General features: G+C 49.6%; 1 protein-coding gene across 2 annotated transcripts in view; it reads left to right on the forward strand.

Annotated features, from left to right (window-relative positions):
- Nucleotides 1-13,931, forward strand: part of FCGBP (Fc gamma binding protein) — a 37,776-nt gene extending 23,845 nt beyond the window's left edge. For both annotated transcript variants that reach the window (XM_054580787.1, XM_054580788.1), the window contains 9 exons: nucleotides 747-1,320; nucleotides 1,695-2,311; nucleotides 2,768-3,311; nucleotides 4,138-4,709; nucleotides 4,893-5,466; nucleotides 6,429-6,628; nucleotides 10,079-10,462; nucleotides 13,377-13,639; nucleotides 13,761-13,931. In XM_054580787.1, coding sequence (XP_054436762.1) covers nucleotides 747-1,320; nucleotides 1,695-2,311; nucleotides 2,768-3,311; nucleotides 4,138-4,709; nucleotides 4,893-5,466; nucleotides 6,429-6,628; nucleotides 10,079-10,462; nucleotides 13,377-13,639; nucleotides 13,761-13,770 — 3,738 coding nt within the window. In that variant the 3' untranslated portion in view covers nucleotides 13,771-13,931. The remainder of the gene's footprint in view (nucleotides 1-746; nucleotides 1,321-1,694; nucleotides 2,312-2,767; nucleotides 3,312-4,137; nucleotides 4,710-4,892; nucleotides 5,467-6,428; nucleotides 6,629-10,078; nucleotides 10,463-13,376; nucleotides 13,640-13,760) is intronic.
- Nucleotides 13,932-17,742: the final 3,811 nt, after the last annotated feature.

The raw sequence follows: 17,742 nt of genomic DNA on the forward strand, positions 1-17,742 counted from the left end.
CATTTGGTGGGCCTCAGTTTCCTCATCTTAGGAACAGGGATCATAGCAGGCTCTGACCCACAATGAGTTGGTACAGGTCAAGTATTCAGGTGAGGGTCTGACCCCGGGAAGCCACCATGACATTTGTGAGGGAACAAGTGAGAGGCCTTGAGACTCTGACGTGGAGAGAGAGAGATGGACCAGCACTTCTGCCCAGGGTAATGGAGATGCAGATGAAAGGCAGCTCACAGGGGGAGAGGAAAGTGTGGAACAGGGCAGGCCTCAGTAAATGATGGTGAGTGGAAGAGATGCCCATACACACAGAGGTGCTTGAGCAATGAGGAGGGAGGGCAAGTGGGTGAAAGAGCCAGAGAGAGCATGCGCGCGCCTCTGAAACGCACCTGCTTCAGAGGGTAGTGTGAAGAGCGCGGTGTGGGGGGCCACGGGGGTGGAGTGGGAGAGAGAGGCTCAGAGAAAGTGAAATCTGGAAAGACAGATAGATCTAGATGTAGAGAGAGGGAGAAACAATAGGGAGAGGAAGGGAGGGAGATGGAGACTAAGGGAGAAACCCAGAAAAAGCAGAGATTGGTTTCATTCCCCAGGGCCTGGATTACAGCCGATGTTCTTAATCTTTGTTAAATGACTGTACAGCTGTCTGTCTGTTGTAAGGAAGGCCTTGGCAGGCTGAGCAAGGGAGGCAGAGGACAGAGCTGTGCCTCCACACCTCGAGTGACCTCTGTTTGCCTCCCAATTTCCCCTTCCTCCAGGTGAATGGTGTGCTGACAGCACTGCCTGTCTCTGTGGCCGGTGGGAGGCTTTCAGTGACTCAGAGCTCATCGAAAGCCATGCTGACAGCCGACTTTGGGCTGCGGGTCAGCTATGACTGGAATTGGCGAGTGGAGGTAACACTGCCCAGTGGCTATCATGGTGCAGTGTGTGGGCTCTGTGGGAACATGGACCGCAACTCCAGCAATGACCAAGTCTTCCCTAATGGCACACTGGCCCCCTCAATACCCATCTGGGGTGGCAGCTGGCGAGCCCCAGGATGGGACCCACTGTGCTGGGATGAATGTCAGGGGTCCTGCCCAACATGCCCTGAGGACCGACTGGAGGAGTACAAGGGCCCCGGTTTCTGTGGACCCCTGGCTGCTGGCGCAGGAGGCCCCTTTGCTGCCTGCCATGCCCACGTGGCACCTGATAGCTTCTTCAAGGGCTGTGTTCTGGATGTCTGCCTGGGCGGTGGAGCCCACGACATACTTTGCCAGGCTCTGGCTACCTATGCCGCTGCCTGCCAGGCTGCTGGCATTGTCATCAAGGACTGGAGGGCACAGGCTGGCTGTGGTGAGTGTTGGGGTGAACAGGGCAGGATTTGGGGGCAGGGATCCTGTCTCTTCAGGGCTGGTTTGGTTTCACTCCAGTGCTTCCGGGTCTTTTTGTTTCTTTCTATGTCTCTGTCTTTGTTTTTGTCTCTTGGTGCTTATCTCTGACTCCCTATGACTGTTTCTCTGACTCTCTATTTCTTGTGCACTCTCTCCTGTCACTGTTTGGGTCTTTGTTTCTCTCTCTTTTTGTCTCTGTGTCTTTTGTTCTGTCTCTCTCGGTCTCGCTGTCTGTCCCTCTGTCTCCATCTCTGTCTCCTCCCACTCTATGCTCAGGTCCCACCCTCTGACACCATTCTCTCTTTCTCTCCCTCCCACTCTTTTATCCACCTGCAGAGATCTCCTGCCCCGACAACAGCCACTACGAGCTCTGCGGCCCACTCTGCCCTGCCAGCTGCCCATCCCCTGAGCCCCCCACGACCCCAGCCCCATGTGAGGGCCCCTGTGCCGAGGGCTGCCAGTGTGACCCGGGCTTTGTGTTGAGCGCAGACCGCTGCGTTCCCCTGGATGGCGGCTGCGGCTGCTGGGCCAACAACACCTACCATGAGGCAGGCAGCGAGTTTTGGGCAGACAGCACCTGCTCCCAGAGGTGCCAGTGCGGACCTGGGGGTGGCTCTCTGGTCTGCAAGCCTGCCAAGTGTGGGCTAGGTGAAGTGTGTGCTCTGCTGCCCTCAGGCCAATATGGCTGCCAACCTGTCAGTACGGCTGAATGTCAAGCCTGGGGTGACCCCCATTATATCACCCTGGATGGGCACCGATTCGACTTCCAAGGTACCTGCGAGTACCTGTTGAGTGCACCCTGCCATGCACTGCCTGCGGGAGTTGAGAACTTCACCGTCACTGTAGCCAATGAGCACCGGGGCAGCCAGGCCGTCAGCTACACCCGCAGCGTCACCCTGCACATCTACAACCACAACCTGGCCCTCAGTGCCCGCTGGCCCCGACAGCTGCAGGTGAGGGGTCTGTGGACCAGACAGGAGTAGTGCCAGCCCTGGAGGTACCTGGGGATTAGTGCTCTGCCAGTCCCCTGATTGCCTTTCACAGGTTGGGGGGGCATGGTGGAGGGGCTCAGAGTATAGGTCTTGGAGCCAGATGGCTGGGAGCAGTGCCTTCCCCACCTTTGAGCTTTCCTTTATTCTTCTGTAAAACGGGTCTAAGAAACGCACCTGCTTCAGAGGGTAGTGTGAAGAGCCAGCGACGTTGTGTCTAAAGATTATCAGTATCGAAAGGAGGGGGGCCACGTGCTCAGGGTTCCAAGGTCTCCCCACCACCGCCACCACGAGACAGACACACACACACACACACACACACACACACACACACTCACTCACTCACTCACTCACTCACTCACTCTCAGTAGGTATGTGTCCTGACTGTTCACCACCTCCACTCCCGCCCCACGCCCGCAGGTGGACGGCAAGCTCGTGGCGCTGCCCTTCCAGCTGGACTCGCGCCTGCGCGCGTACCTCAGCGGCCCCGACGTCGTGGTGACCGCGGCCACAGGGCTCTCACTGGCTTTCGACGGGAACAGCAACGTGCGCCTGCGCGTGCCGGCGGTGTACGCGGGCGCCCTTTGTGGTCTATGTGGGAACTACAACCGGGACCCTGCCGACGACTTGCAGGCGGTGGGCGGGAATCCCGGCCGCTGGCAGGTGGGCGGTGCCGAGGGCTGCGGGGAGTGTGTGCCCGGGCCTTGCCCCGCGCCTTGCACTCCGGAGCAGCAGGAACCCTTCGGTGGCCCGGACGCCTGCGGCGTGATCTCGGCCCCTGACGGCCCGCTGGCACCCTGCCACAGCCTCTTGCCGCCCGCGCAGTACTTCCAGGCCTGCTTGCTGGATGCCTGCCAGGCTCAGGGCCATCCCGGAGGCCTCTGCCCTGCTGTGGCCGCCTACGTGGCAGCTTGCCAGGCCGCTGGGGCCCAGCTCGGCGAGTGGAGGCGGCCGGATTTCTGTCGTGAGTACTCATCTATGCATGGGCCACATAGTGGGGGTCTCCCCCCCTCCCCTCTTCACCGGGCTCTAAGACAAGAAGAGCCTTCTTCAAGGTGTGCCTTAGGCACCACGATGCCTGCCCTGAGCCAGATATCTCCTGTCAAAGAAATACCTTGGTGTTCACACACTAAATACACCAAGTCGCATTCTGCAGTGAGAGACGCTGTCTTACACCTGGTCAGAAATCCTGGGTCCAGTAGACTGTCAGGGAGCACGCACTCGATATCCTAGCCAGATAAAGCAGGCGGCAGACCCTGTCAGAGTGAGATACACCTGGTCAAGTAGATTCTCTCAGGTACCCCTGGTCACAGAGATCTGGAAAGTTCCACACGATCAGATGCCCCTGGACTGTTTCAGACACTGAAATAAACAGGAATTGGTCCAATAACATCAGACAGGGACTCTGGTTAGAGACACTGGGCAGATACATTCAGGTAGAATCATAACCCTGACAACCCTATGCAGATACATATTTATTCACATGGATTCATACCCCAAGATACATCTGGCCCCACACCTCAGTCAGACCACACCCTGAATACCCACAGCTGGTTTAGACCTACACATTTCAGTCAGATATACATGGTCAAATTGGTCAGGTTGACACACAACCTGGTCAAAGAGGCCTGGTTCCCAGAGCTGCACACTGAATCCCCCCGTTAGATGGGCTGGGTCTCACACCCCTCTCAGATCCCTGGACAGATTCACACGTGAAATATACTCAGGCAGAACATACAGATCCACCTGGGCACGTCCCTCCACGGCTCATTTCCCTCTTGTCCCCACAGCCTTCCAGTGCCCTGCCCACAGCCACTACAAGCTCTGCGGTGACTCCTGCCCTGTTAGCTGCCCCAGCCTGTCAATGCCAGAGGGTTGTGAGCCAGCCTGCCGCGAAGGCTGTGTCTGTGATGCCGGCTTTGTGCTCAGTGGTGACACCTGCGTGCCTCTGGGTCAGTGTGGCTGCCTCCACGAGGGCCGCTACTACCCACTGGGCGAGACCTTCTACCCAGGCCCTGAGTGCGAGCGGCGCTGTGAGTGTGGGCCGGGCGGCCAAGTCAGCTGCCAGGAGGGCGCAGCCTGCAGGCCCCATGAAGAGTGCCGGATAGAGGACGGTGTCCAGGCCTGTCATCCTAAAGGCTGTGGCCATTGCGTGGTCAGTGGGGGCATCCACTATGTTACCCTGGATGGACGTGTCTATGATATGCATGGCTCCTGCTCCTATATCTTGGCTCAAGTCTGCCACCCACAACCTGGGTACGAGGACTTTGCCATTGTGCTTGAGAAGAATGCGGCCGGAGATCCCCAGCGTCTGATGGTTACTGTGGCTGGCCAGGTTGTGGGCCTCGCCCGGGGCCCCCAGGTAAGTGGACATGGCCCTGCCTTGGGGACTCTGAGGGGACACAGCCCTGCCCTGGGAAATCTGAGAGGGATACGGCCCCACCCCAGAGGGACTGAGAGGGACACAGCTCCCCCCTGGGAGTTTAAGGGGACTGCCTTACCTGTGGTTCTGTGAGTCCCTGACCCACCTGACCCTTCCACCCAGGTCACTGTGGACGGCGAGGCTGTGGCGCTGCCTGTGGCTATGGGCCATGTGCGGGTGACCGCTGAGGGCCGGAGCATGATTCTGCAGACGACCAAGGGGCTGCGGCTTCTCTTCGATGGTGACGCCTACATCCTCATATCCATCCCCAGCTCCTTCCGTGGCCATCTCTGTGGCCTCTGTGGGAACTTCAATGGCAACTGGAGTGATGACTTTGTCCTGCCCAGTGGCACGGTGGCCCCCAGTGTGGATGCCTTTGGAGCTGCGTGGCGGGCACCTGGCTCCTCCCAGGGCTGTGGCGAGGGCTTCGGGCCCCAGGGCTGGCCCGTGTGCTCAGCAGAGGAGACAGCGCCATATGAGAGCATAAAGGCCTGTGGGCAGCTCCGGGACCCCCAGGGCCCCTTCGCGGCCTGCCATGCCGTGCTGAGCCCATCTGAGTACTTCCGCCAGTGCGTGTTTGACCTGTGTGCCCAGAAGGGCAATAGCACCTTCCTCTGCCGTAGCCTGGCTTCCTATACAGCAGCCTGCCAGGCAGCAGGCCAGGCCGTGAAGCCCTGGAGGACAAACAGCTTCTGCCGTGAGTACCCATAGATCCCCCCCGCCCCCAGAGGACACCACACCAGGCTCAGGGATGCCTCCTGATCTGCTCCCAGTCCTACCTGCATACTAGCAGCTGCCCCTTCCTTGTTGAACACCCCCCGGTTTCTCCCACAGTGCACCCTGCTGGCTTTCCTGCCGGCCCACTCGCTGACTGGCCCTTCTCAGACTCCTTTCAGGGGTCCACTCTCTGAAACCTCAGGCACAGTTCTTCCTTAGGGCTCATCTTGGACTCCTTCTGTGGTGACCTGGGAGGGGGGATTCGCGGGTCTTCAGCTTACACAATAACGCCTGAGTCTGTGACTAACCCAGACCCCAAAGTATGGGAACGTATCCCCTCACATCCCCCAGGACAAGGCTGCAGCCCCCTCAGGTCCCCAGAACTCTACCTTCAGATCCTCCCCCGCACCCATCAGGGTGTGTCTGTTTCCTTCAAACCCCCAGGGCAGGGCCATGTCTCCTTCATTCTCTTCAGGGCAGGACCTATATTCAGGATCATTATCCACCTCCATGGCTTCAGATTTGTCTTCAGTGCTAAGCGTGGACAGTCTTTAGCACCGACCTCTCTCCTGACTGCTAACCTCAGCGGTCCCCTGAGCATTTCCCCCTGGGCGTGTTTAGGGTCCTTCACACCTACTCTATTCCCATATGACCGTAGCATTTCATCCCAAACTCAGGGCAGCCATACCATCCACCAGCTGCTCAGTCAGAGCCCAGGGCCCCACCCTGGATGCTTCCCTTGGGTCCTCATCTCCTTCTTTTTGCCCCATCCTAGCCCTGGCCACTCTGTCCGTACTTCCTCAACGCAACCCTGATCACGCTGGGCTGGCACTATTTATCCCACTGATATGAGGTCCAGAGCAGGGCCTGGGGCTGTCTTCATCGCATGTCCCCAGGGTCGGGTGTGCAGGTGTGACCCCACTCTGCCTCCTCTCTCTGCAGCGCTCCAGTGCCCTGCCCACAGCCACTATTCCATCTGCACGCACTCCTGCCAGGGTTCCTGTGCAGCTCTCTCCGGCCTCACAGGCTGCACCTCCCGCTGCTTCGAGGGCTGTGAGTGTGATGACCGCTTCCTGCTCTCCCAGGGTGTCTGCATCCCTGTCCAGGACTGTGGCTGCACCCATGATGGCCGATACTTGCCGGTGAGCAGGAACTTGAGGTGGGCAGGGAGGGCGGAGGGGCTTGAGGGAGACTCAGAGCTTCTGTGACAACCCCGTCAAGGAGGGGGACAGTGGAGCTGCCAGCGTTTCTCAGCTGTGTGGCTCAGTACCAGCGACATCCCAGTGTTAGTTTCCTTTGCCTGCTGTGGCAAATGACCATAAACTTGGTGGCTTAAAACAAGAGAAATTTATCCTCCCACAGTTCTGGAGGCCATAAAACAGAAAGTATATCGCTGGGTCAAAATCAAGGTGTCCTCAGGATGGCCTTCCCTCCAGAGGCTCTAGGAGAGAATCCGTTCCCCACCTTCCCCACTTTTGGTGACTGCAGGCATTCCTTGGTTTATGGTTACATCACTGCAGTTTCTGCCTCTGTGTCATATTGCCCCTCCTCTTCTGTATGTAGAATAAAATCTCCCTCTGCCTCCCTCTTAGAATGATATACATGATTGCATTTAAGGCCCAGACAGATGATCTAGGGTAAGCTCTTCATGTCAAGATCCTTAATTTAATCACATCTGCAAATTTCCCATATAAGGTCACATTTACCAGTTCTAGGCATTAGGACTTGATATTTTTGGGGGGCTGTTATTCACCTACCTACTGCTCCTTCCCTAAGCCTCATTTTTTCATCTGTAAATTGGGAGTTATCATCCTTGCACCATAGATGTTGAGGATTGGGAGCAATTGCACATGAAAGGCTCCCACAGATGTCCTTTGTCCTCCATGCTCAGAAAAATTTACAACAGCACAGTAGGTAGCATAGCTAACAACAGTGTGTGTGTTGAAAGTTAATTTATGTTTGTTATAGTTGATTTATTCTTATTATTCATGTTTTTTTGAGCTGCTCCCAGGCTAGGGGTTGGCCCTGTCCTGGCATGGTCCGGAAACTTTTGCATGTCAGGTGACTTCAGGTTCTTGACTCATGCAGGAAAAAATTCAAGATGCAAGTCCAGGTGAAAGTGAACTTGAGTTTATAAAAGCTTAGGATAGTGAGGCAAAAGAAGGGCCCTTGGACTGAGGATAGGGGTAAACCCAGGACGAACTGCCACTGCCCACTGCTCCCCTGGTGACAAGTCTCATGGAAACCCTTAGAGCTTAGGGTAAGGAAAGCAAAAGCACATACCCGAGGAAAGGGGCGTGGACAAGTTCAAAGAAAAGCACTAACTGGCATTCTTTGTCCTGAGGGGTTTCATCTATTTTCTATAGACAGGAATTTTAGAGGAGGTCCCAGGGGAGGATCTCAACAGAGTATTCATTAGATTCCCAGTGTGTCATTTAGGAGGCTGATATATTAAAATAACATATAATGGGGTCTGTGGTCATTTTCTGGTCAGACTACCTCTGTCTTGAGCTGGTCTGACTCTAATTGGTTTTTGTTTTCTGCCTTCCTGACGAGGGTGATTTAAATCATCTGCTCTTAGGCATCTTCAGTTAGGGGGTGTAGAGTCTTGTGATTTATTAGTTGCTGTTAATTGCTCAGCCATTCTGGACCTGTGTTCAACCATTGGCCTCAGTGTCCTCATTCCATTTGCCAGGGAATTTCCCTAGTTTCTTACTAACCTAACCTCATTACTAGGTACCAAGTTTGTTACAGATATTAATTCATTTAATAATCACAATAATCCTATGAGACAGGTACTGTCGTTATTTTCCCCATTTTACGGATGAAGAAATCGCAATAAAGCTCAGTCAGCCCACGGCTACCCATTAACAAGCAGTGAGGCTGGGATGCTCACCCAGCAGCCTGGGCTCACCCTTTGACCTCCCAGGCATACTACTTTCTTTTATTAAATAAAAGAAAGGTGTGTTACCCCAGATGCCCTCATTCATTCCAGTTTTACTAGTGGCAGAAAGGTAAGCTAGAGAGTCTGGAAGTGCAAGACTTCTGGGAAAGGAGATGCCAAATTTCTTACTTTAGGCCTCAAAGTTGCAAGAATAGTACAAAGAACTCAACAGTTGACTTTTTGCCAAGTGCACTTTACCATTCTCTCTATATAAATACATATACATATTTTTTTCTGAACCATTTGAGAATATGTTACAGACACAGTGCCCCTTCGTTAAATACTTTAGCGTGGATTTTCTAAGAATAAGGAAATTCATTTGATACAACCACAGTACAATTCAAAATCAAGGAATTGTCATTGATTCAATCCTATTACATAATCTGAAGATTTTATTCTAATTTCACCAGTTGTCCCTATAATGTCCTCTGTAACAATCACCCACCCTGCAGGGTCAGAGTCCAGTGGAGGATCAGACACTCTGTTTTCATGAGATTTGATGAGATCACCTGGTAGTAAATACAGGTGGAAAGAGAAGGTCTAAGGGCTGAGCCCTGGACAAGGAAGTGTTAAGAATTTGGGAGGAACTTGAAAACATAGTGAAGAAAGAGCAGCTGGTTAGGTAGGAAAAAAAATACTGGAGAAATTTTCCTGAAATTGGATTTCCAGGGCCCCTGTGATCTGCACTGTGGATGCCACAACTCTGAGATGTGTCCTGCCCACCCTGACCTGTGCCCGTTAGCCTTTGCTGGGTTACAAACTACCCCAGGGCTTAGTGGCTTAAAACAACTATCTGTTTAGTTCACAATTCTGCAACCCTGCAGTCTCGCTTAGGCTCACCTGGGTGGTTCTTCTGCTGTCCTCTGGGCTCGCTCACATATCGCCAGTTCCCAGCGGGTCAGCTGGGGCTGGTTTGTTTTCTTGAGGTTTTTTTAACTTTTTACATTTATTTTTTTTATTCTTGATTGTTCTCTTACAGTTGTCCCAACTTTTCCCCCTTTGCCCTCCTCCCTCCCACCCACCCCCAGCTCCCACGGTCCATCCCCACACCACTGTCCATGTCCATGGGTCGTTCATACATGTTCTCTGACTACTCCCTTCTCCTTCTTTCCACCCTTCGCCCTCTCCCTGCTTTCCTCTGGCAGCTCTCAGTCTGTTCCCTGTTTCCATGTCTCTAGTTCTGTTTTGTTCATTAGTTTATTTTGTTCATTAGATTCCTATTGTAAGGGAGATCATATGGCATTTGTCTTTCACTGACTGGCTTGCTTCACTTAGCATAGTAGTCTAGCTGGGGCTGGTTTAGAGTGAGGTCAGCAGGGATTGTTGTCTGTCTTGCACGGGGTCTCCTGTCCTCTGGCAGGCCCATGTTGTCATGGTGGCCAGGAATGAGAGGGGGAGGGGGCAAGAGTTATCATGTAGTTTGAGGTCTAGGCTTGAACCGGGCACAGCACTGCTTCTGCTGCATTGTGATAACCAAAGCATAGTTTTAAGGCTGACCTAGATTCATGGAGAAAGGGAAATAAACTCCGTTTCTTAATGGAAGTTGTTGCAAAGTGATCTGTATCTGTATAGATCCAGAGGGTTGAAGGATTGTGGCCATTGTTGCAATTCACCACACCACCGTAACCTGGCCCTTTTCTGTGCACAGGTGAACTCCTCCCTGCTGAGCTCAGACTGCACTGAGCGCTGTTCCTGTTCCTCAAGCACCGGCCTGACGTGCCAGACAGTGGGCTGCCCTCTAGGTCGTGTATGCGAGGTTGAGGCTGGAGCCCGGAACTGCTGGGTTCCCCCTGGTCTCTGTTCCCTCTCAGGGGGCACCAATCTCACCACCTTTGATGGGGCCCACAGTGCCGTCAGCATCCCCGGCATCTATGAGCTCTCCTTCCGCTGCCCAGGAATACAGAAGACGGTTCCCTGGTACCGTGTGCTTGCTGATGTTCACTCCTGCCATGGCAAAGTCGAAGCTGTCTGCCAGGCTCACATCTTCTTCCAGGGCGGACTGGTGACTCTGACCCCAAACAAGGGCGTGTGGGTAAGCCTGGGCATGGGGCATGTCTCGCCTGGGCTTTGTCTTCCTGTTGCAGTGCCCCTCCATTCCTGGCTGCCTGGCTGCCTTGCTACCTGTTTTCTTTATCCAGATCTCTGCAGTTTGGTCTCTAAATTTGTATTTGTCTCAATATTTCAAACTTCCTCTGTTCTAGCTGAGTTCTTGAGGAGTAAAAGTACACTCAAGTAGCTTACTAGTTTTGATGTCAATGTTAATCAAGACTTTTGGTTGCAAGTGACGGAAAATCAGATTCAAATCGTCTTTAGAAAAAATAAATTCATTGGCCCAGAAAACTAGTAAATCCAGGGAGAGAACCTCAGGAGTGGCTGGATCCAGGTGCCCTGGCAATATTGTCTGGATTTGTACCTTCATCTTTTAGACTTGCTGTTTTCCAAATCAGCTTCATTCTCTGTGATGCCCTACAACATTCCCACAACACAGGAACTGTTATTCTCATTTTACACAGAAGGGAACCTAGGGCCCAAGAAGGTGAAGTCATTTACTCAGGTCACTGAGAAACCCAGGTTTGAACCCTCCAGCACCCATGCTCTTAACCGCTTTGATGGGAATGGGGTGTTGGTGGTAACTGTGTGGGCACAAGGGACCAAGGGGGATTCCAAGTACAGGGCTCAGTGGGAACTTCCCCTGGACACGGTCGGTTACAGGCCACTTGATCCCCGCTCAACTGTCCTTCTGCTTTCTCTTAGGGACCCCTCAGGCCTATTGTTGTTTGCATCATGACTCCATTCCAGCCCTAGTGCCCCCTCCATTCTCCCCTTAAATTCTTGTCACTTACAGCTGACTTTTATTTGCCAAACCCCATGGTTCCCATCACCTCATTTCTAAATTTCTGAGAGAGGGAATCTGATTGGCCTAACTAAGGGCTAACGCTGGCTCATAGTCTCCTCACTCATGGCTCATGTGATAGAGCCCAGACCCAAATGCAGATGTCAGGGCACACTAAAGTTCCCAGAAGAGCACACCTCTATTTCCATGATCTGTTTACTGATTGCAGAGACATCCACTGGTGTCTTCCAGGTCCAGTGGGGAGATACAGCCAATGCTCCACACACTCCTCCCACAGCGATGGTCTACATTCCTCCACCATTGCATGGCCGTGGTTCAACGCTCAGCCCTGGTGGAAGCAGGGGGCTGGAGTTCTGTCTGTGGTGTGCTCTAGAACAATCACTCCTTTTCTCTGGCCATCTGCTTGATCAATAATTTAGGTCAACAGACACCACCTCTATCTGCACAGCTAATACATGTTCTAAGATTATAAGAATGGATCAGGTCATTCTGCTGTTCAAAACTCTACAGTGGCTTCCCCAGAACAGTGATCCAGACTGAAGCCACCTCCCTTCCATGGCCTCCAAGCCTTGTGTGATCAACTGCTTCTGGCCTCCCCAACCTTGTTTCCTACCACTCCCTCCCTCATTATGCTAATAACAGGCCAAGCCAGCCTTTATGCTGTTTGTACAGCAGACCAAGGTTTTTCCCACCTCAGGGCCTTCACATTTGCTGTTCTCACTACAGCAGCACTCTTCTCTCAGATTCTCTCAAAGCTGGCTCCTCCTCATCGCCGGTCTCGCTCAGTTCCAGCCTTGCTTCTACAGAGAGGTCTTTCCTGACTACCTGCAGACACTCTCACTCTTTGTCCCCAGCCCTGGATGCCATTACTCTCTCTTTTATTTCCTTCAAGGCTCTTATCACTATCTGAAATTATTCATTATTTCTTGGTGTTTGTTGCCTTCCTGCATCACTAGAATACAATCCTCAGGTGAGCATGGGTCCTGTCCATCTCAGTCATTTGCCGCAGTACCCAGATCAGGGCCTGGAACCTAGTGGGTACCCAGGAAGAGTTTGGTTTTTTGAATACATTCATCACTGTTCCCTCTGCACCAGTCCAGGTGCTGGGTAACACAGATGCCTCAGACCCAATGCTTAGACTTGCGAGGTTTGCGGCCTGGTTAAACTTTCTATTCACCTCCGGCTCTCCTTCATTGCGTCCATCCCTACTCCTTTTCTTCCTCCTTCTAGCCATCTATTCTCCCATCTCTCTTTTCATTCTTTCCTCTCTCTCTCTCTCCCTCCCTCCCTTCTTCTTTCTCTCCATTCCTTCCTTCCTTCCATCCTTTCTTTCATCCATCCATCCATCCATCCATCCATCCTTCTTTTCAGATCCATTTACTTATCTCTTCTGTCTACCTCGCTCTTCAGTCATCTGGCAAAGGAAGACTTAGATTCCAAAGCATTTAGAAAAAAATAACTTTTCCTTCAAACAAGGTTCTCTAGGGAGTCTAACTTTAGAAGGATTAACTCATTAATAAAAACAAACAACAGTTATTTAAAGGAAAAAACTCACAAAGATACCAAGTTAACTGTATCTACAGCCTATGATAGAGAAACAGTAATTTTCTCACATGATCATTATACTTGCTAGGTCACTTGGCTTCAGACATCAATATTGAAAAAAAAATAAGGATGAAGTTGTTTTTGTTAGGGAGCCAGTAACTTAGGCAACATGTTCAAGGGTTCTTTTACTTTGAAAACCAGAACCACACAGGTGACACTGGAGTTTGATTGCTTGTTTGCTTATCCAGTACAAAGTACCCACTCATCCCCAGCCTCCTTTGGAATGTTGTGTGTATGCCCATTTCTCCATTGATCCCTCTCTCCATTCATCTACTTTAATCTTCTATCCTACTGTCCAAATCTCCAAATAGCTTATGTATCCATTGCTCCATCCTTCCAGGTTTTCATCTCTTTCAGCATCTGCTTCTCTGCTTTTGCTCCTTGAATTTGCTATCTTGTTTGGGCTCTCCATCCTAGTAACACTGCGGCTCTTCTATGGCTCTAGTCTCACTTGTGTGTGTCTCCCCCACCTCCCACCCCGCATCAGGTGAATGGTCTCCGAGTGGATCTCCCAGCTAAGGTGTTGACCTCTGTGTCTGTGAGTCGGAGTCCTGATGGCACCCTGCTAGTTCAGCAGAAGGCAGGGGTCCGGGTGCAGCTTGGCAGCAACGGGCAGCTGACCGTGATGGTCAGCAATGACCATGCTGGGATACTGTGTGGTGCCTGCGGAAACTTTGACTCCAGTGATGAGCATGACTCCAAGGAGAATACAACAGTTGAACAATGGAGAGCGCAGGACTTCTCCCCCTGGTGAGGACTTAGCATGGAGGCTCTGTTACTTAGCGCCAGGGCACCTGGGTCCTCATGAGAAGGAGGCGGTTGGGATGGGCGGTTGGGATAAGAGGAAATGCTAAGTGTCTGTCTCTTACAGCCAAAACTGATCAGTCATCCACTGGAAATGAGGACTTCAGGACCTGATCCCCCTGGAGGTTGCAATAATTGACGGATGACACGGTGTCACTGTGTGTCCCTTCCCTGCTGTCCCCCTCTGCTGAGCCACTGAAGTGGACTGCGAGAACATTGAATAAATATCTTAAGCTAAGCTGCATGCCCATGTGTCTTATCCCTGACTTTCCTGCCTGACAGTACGGGTCAGATGCCTGGGGAATCTGGACATGATGAATATTTATTGGAGGATGAGAGGATGGATGGATGGATGGATTGATCGATGGATGGATCGATGGATGGATGATGGTTGTATGGATTGGGAGAGGGATGGGTAGGAAAATGGGGAGATAGGGAAATGTATGATTAGAAGAATGGGTGGATAAAAAGATGGATGATTGGATGGAGGGAGGAGTAGAAAATGGCAAGAGAGATCAATAGATTCTATCTTTATCATTTGTAACCCTAGCAAATTAATTTCTCTTTCTCTCAGTTTCCAAACATGTCTTAGTTCATTCTGTTATAGAAATAACAGAATACCATAGAATGAGGGGCTTATAAACAACAGAAATTTATTTCTCAGAGCTCTGGAGGCTGGGAAGTGCAAGAACAAGGCGCTAGCAGATTCAGTGTCTGGCCAGAGCCTGCTTCCTAGTTCACCGATGGCTGTCATCTTGTGTGTCCTTGCACAACAGAAGGGCAAGGGAATCCTCTGGGGCCCATTTTACAAAGGCACTAATCTTGTTCATGAAGGCACCACCTTAATGACCTAATCACCACCCAAAGGCCTCATTTCCAAATACCACCTCACTGGGGATTAGACTCTGACATAAGAGTTTTGAATTGTTTCCAGAATATATTGTTTCTGAGTCATTTCAGTGGAGAGAAGTTGGAAAGACATACACATAGAAATACAAGTCCAGGACTTCTTGTTGGTACTTCTAGTCCCAGTCCAACACTGCAGCCTTCCCCATTTCATATTTGCATCTCCTTCGACAGCAGTGAGAGAACTGGCTGTCAACATCCTCAGCACATTTTGTCTTTTACTCAATCCTCCAATACACTGACAGTATTTCGGAACTGCTAATCCATGACACTATCAAAGACAAGCCTCTTGGGTCGAGTTCAGTATTTGTTGGCAATTCTTTTCATCTTTAGACTAAGGGTATACAGTATATCAAAGTTCTGTGTTCAAAAGTTACTTGGATTAGTTCCTTTTTTCCCTTCGGTGTGGTTTGTTACTCATTTGAAATATAATTCGATAATTTATAAACACAGTGTTACTTTGCTTCATTCAAGATTTTTTGTTTTTTTCATAGCTTATTTTAGTTTCTTATTAAAAAGGTAACTAATTTTTTTTTAAAAAAAGAATTTTGAGGGGACACAAGCAGTCAGTCAATAGTATCATATTTAAACTTGTACCTATCACACAGAGTTGGAGTGAAGATTGAATATGTTCATCCAATCCACAAGGCAAAAATTGAGGTTTATCTTCCCTCCCAGACCTGTCCCCACCTTTCCCATGATGGCCTTCCCCACGTTAGTGAATAGCACTATTCAGCTTAGTAGCTAGAAAATGGCAATTATTCTTGATTTCTCCCTTCCCCTTGCCCTCCACTCAGTTTGTCAACAACTCCTGTTGGATTATATCAAAACAGACGTGAAATCGGCCTGTCTTTCTCATCATGCCCGTCGTCACCACCTGACGCAGCCCTCATCCGGACTCACCTAGACAGCACCAATAGCCTGCCATCTGCTCTTCCCTTCTGGTATTCCATTCTCACAGCCACTGAAGGACTCTTGTTAACATATAAATAGACCCATTTACTATAAAATTCCTCTTACAATAAAATCGAATTCTTTTACCTATCCTAAAAGACCCCTGCCAATCTCTTCTGACTTGCCTCCTATCACTGTCCTCCTTGTCAATTATGATTTGGGACCTTGGTCTTTTAATGTATCAAACACGCCTACTTTTCTCACTTCAATAATTTCCCAATTTCCCTTTGCAATATGCTGTTCCCTCTACTCATCACATGACTAGCTGCTTCTCACCCTTCAAATGTCAGCTTGTTCCTATCTTAGAGAGGCCTTCCATGACCACCTCACTTGAAGTGGATTTCCTCTTTTACCTTCTGTCCCAGAGGCTTGCTTCCTTCCTTATTTTAAATTTACTTTTATTTGACTTTCTGCCCAACTGGAAATAACTCATGGGCAGAGACTTTCTCATTCACCATTTTATTCCCAGCACCTAGCATATAGTAGGTGCCCAAGACATATTTATTGAATGAATAAATGACCAACAACAAACTTGGAAGAAAGATTTGCAACATACTTAATAAAGGATTATTATCTACAATATGCAAAGAGCTCCTTCAAGTCAATAAGAAAAATACAACAGCCCAATTAGAAAAAAAATGGTTCGGTTTATGAACAAACAAGTAACAGAAAAAGAAATCTAAATATGTTGAATGCATTTAATATGTCAGGTTATTCTGAGCTTCACAACAACCCTGAAAAGTGAGTATAGATATTAATAAGTAGGCCTGGTGAGGATAAATAACTTGCCCAAAGGCAAACAGTTGGTAATGATGGAACCTGGATTTGAATCCAAGTTTGTCACCAAAGACAGTCCTTGCCAGTGACACTTGCTATTGAGTCTCACCTGGATTCACTTTCCTTTCAAGAAAAAGAATCAAGAGGTCCTAAAACTAAAGAAGAATAAGCAACAATCCAATAGAAAAGTGGACAAAAGATCTAAACAGTTCATAGAAGAAGATAGACAGCCCTGGCTGGTGTGGCTCAGTGGATTGAGCACTGGCCTGCAAACCAAAGGGCCACCAGTTCAATTCCCAGTCAGGGCACATGCCTGGGTTGCGGGCCAGGTCCCCAGTTAGGGGATGCTCAAGGGGCAACCACACATTGATGTTTCTCTCTCTCTCTTTCTTCCTCCTTCTCTCTAAAAATAAATAAATAAAATCTTTTAAAAAAATAAACACAAATAGTCCTTAAAGATAAGAAATGCTCGATCTTGCCCATATTAAGAGAAGCATGATTTAAATTTTCCCCAGACACCACTTCTCACATATCAATTAGGCAAAAACACAGAAACTCAACATTATTTTTATTTAGAAGGGTATGAAGAAAAGAATACCTTCATGTTACCAGTGAGAATGCAAAATGTCTAAGGCCAACGCAGGGAAATTTGGCAGAATCTGGCAAAATGACAGATGCATTTTCCTTTTGATCCAGCACTCTCGTCACGAAGATTCCAGCCCAGAGATCTAACGGCAATAAAAGAATGTGAGCCCAAGGCTGCTCTTTGCATTGCCCTTTATAGTGGAAAAAGACCGAAACACTCAGGTGCTCATCAGTAGGGGACCTACATGATGGACAACTACGCAAATGAATGAACAACATAAAAGATCTCTAGACACTGTTCTGAAGCCATCTCTAGGATATACTGTGAGGTAAATAAAGCATGGCTTTATGGCACAGTAAAACATGTTACTGGACCATCAAAAAGATTTCTTGTTAATTTTGTCAAGTGTGATAATGTATGAAAATGTTTTCTTATTTTTTTAAGAGATGTATACTTAAGTATATGGGGTAAATGGGCATAATATGGGATTTGCTTTAGAATACTATAGCAAGAAAAAAAAGTGGTGCAATATATAAGGCTGACAGAGTGCTGATAATTGTTGGAGTTGTGTGATACATAAGTGGAGGTTTATTATATTCTCTACGTTAGTGTAGGATTTAAAATTTTGTTAAAAGTATTTTTAATTAATCAAGTTGAGACGGTCCCAGTCATAAAAGCCCCTGAAGAGTTCTGAATACTTGGTCCTAATTTAGCTTTTCACTGAAAACATGTACACAGCACTAACCCTTAAGACTTTGCTGTGACCATTCTTTATTTGATAAATATGTTTGAGCACCTACTATGTGTTCAGTTTGAGATGGTTTGG

Source organism: Pteronotus mesoamericanus, unplaced genomic scaffold, assembly GCF_021234165.1.
Source record: "Pteronotus mesoamericanus isolate MK-2021 breed Mesoamerican mustached bat unplaced genomic scaffold, CSHL_Meso_final contig_639, whole genome shotgun sequence".
Classification (NCBI taxonomy): domain Eukaryota; kingdom Metazoa; phylum Chordata; class Mammalia; order Chiroptera; family Mormoopidae; genus Pteronotus; species Pteronotus mesoamericanus.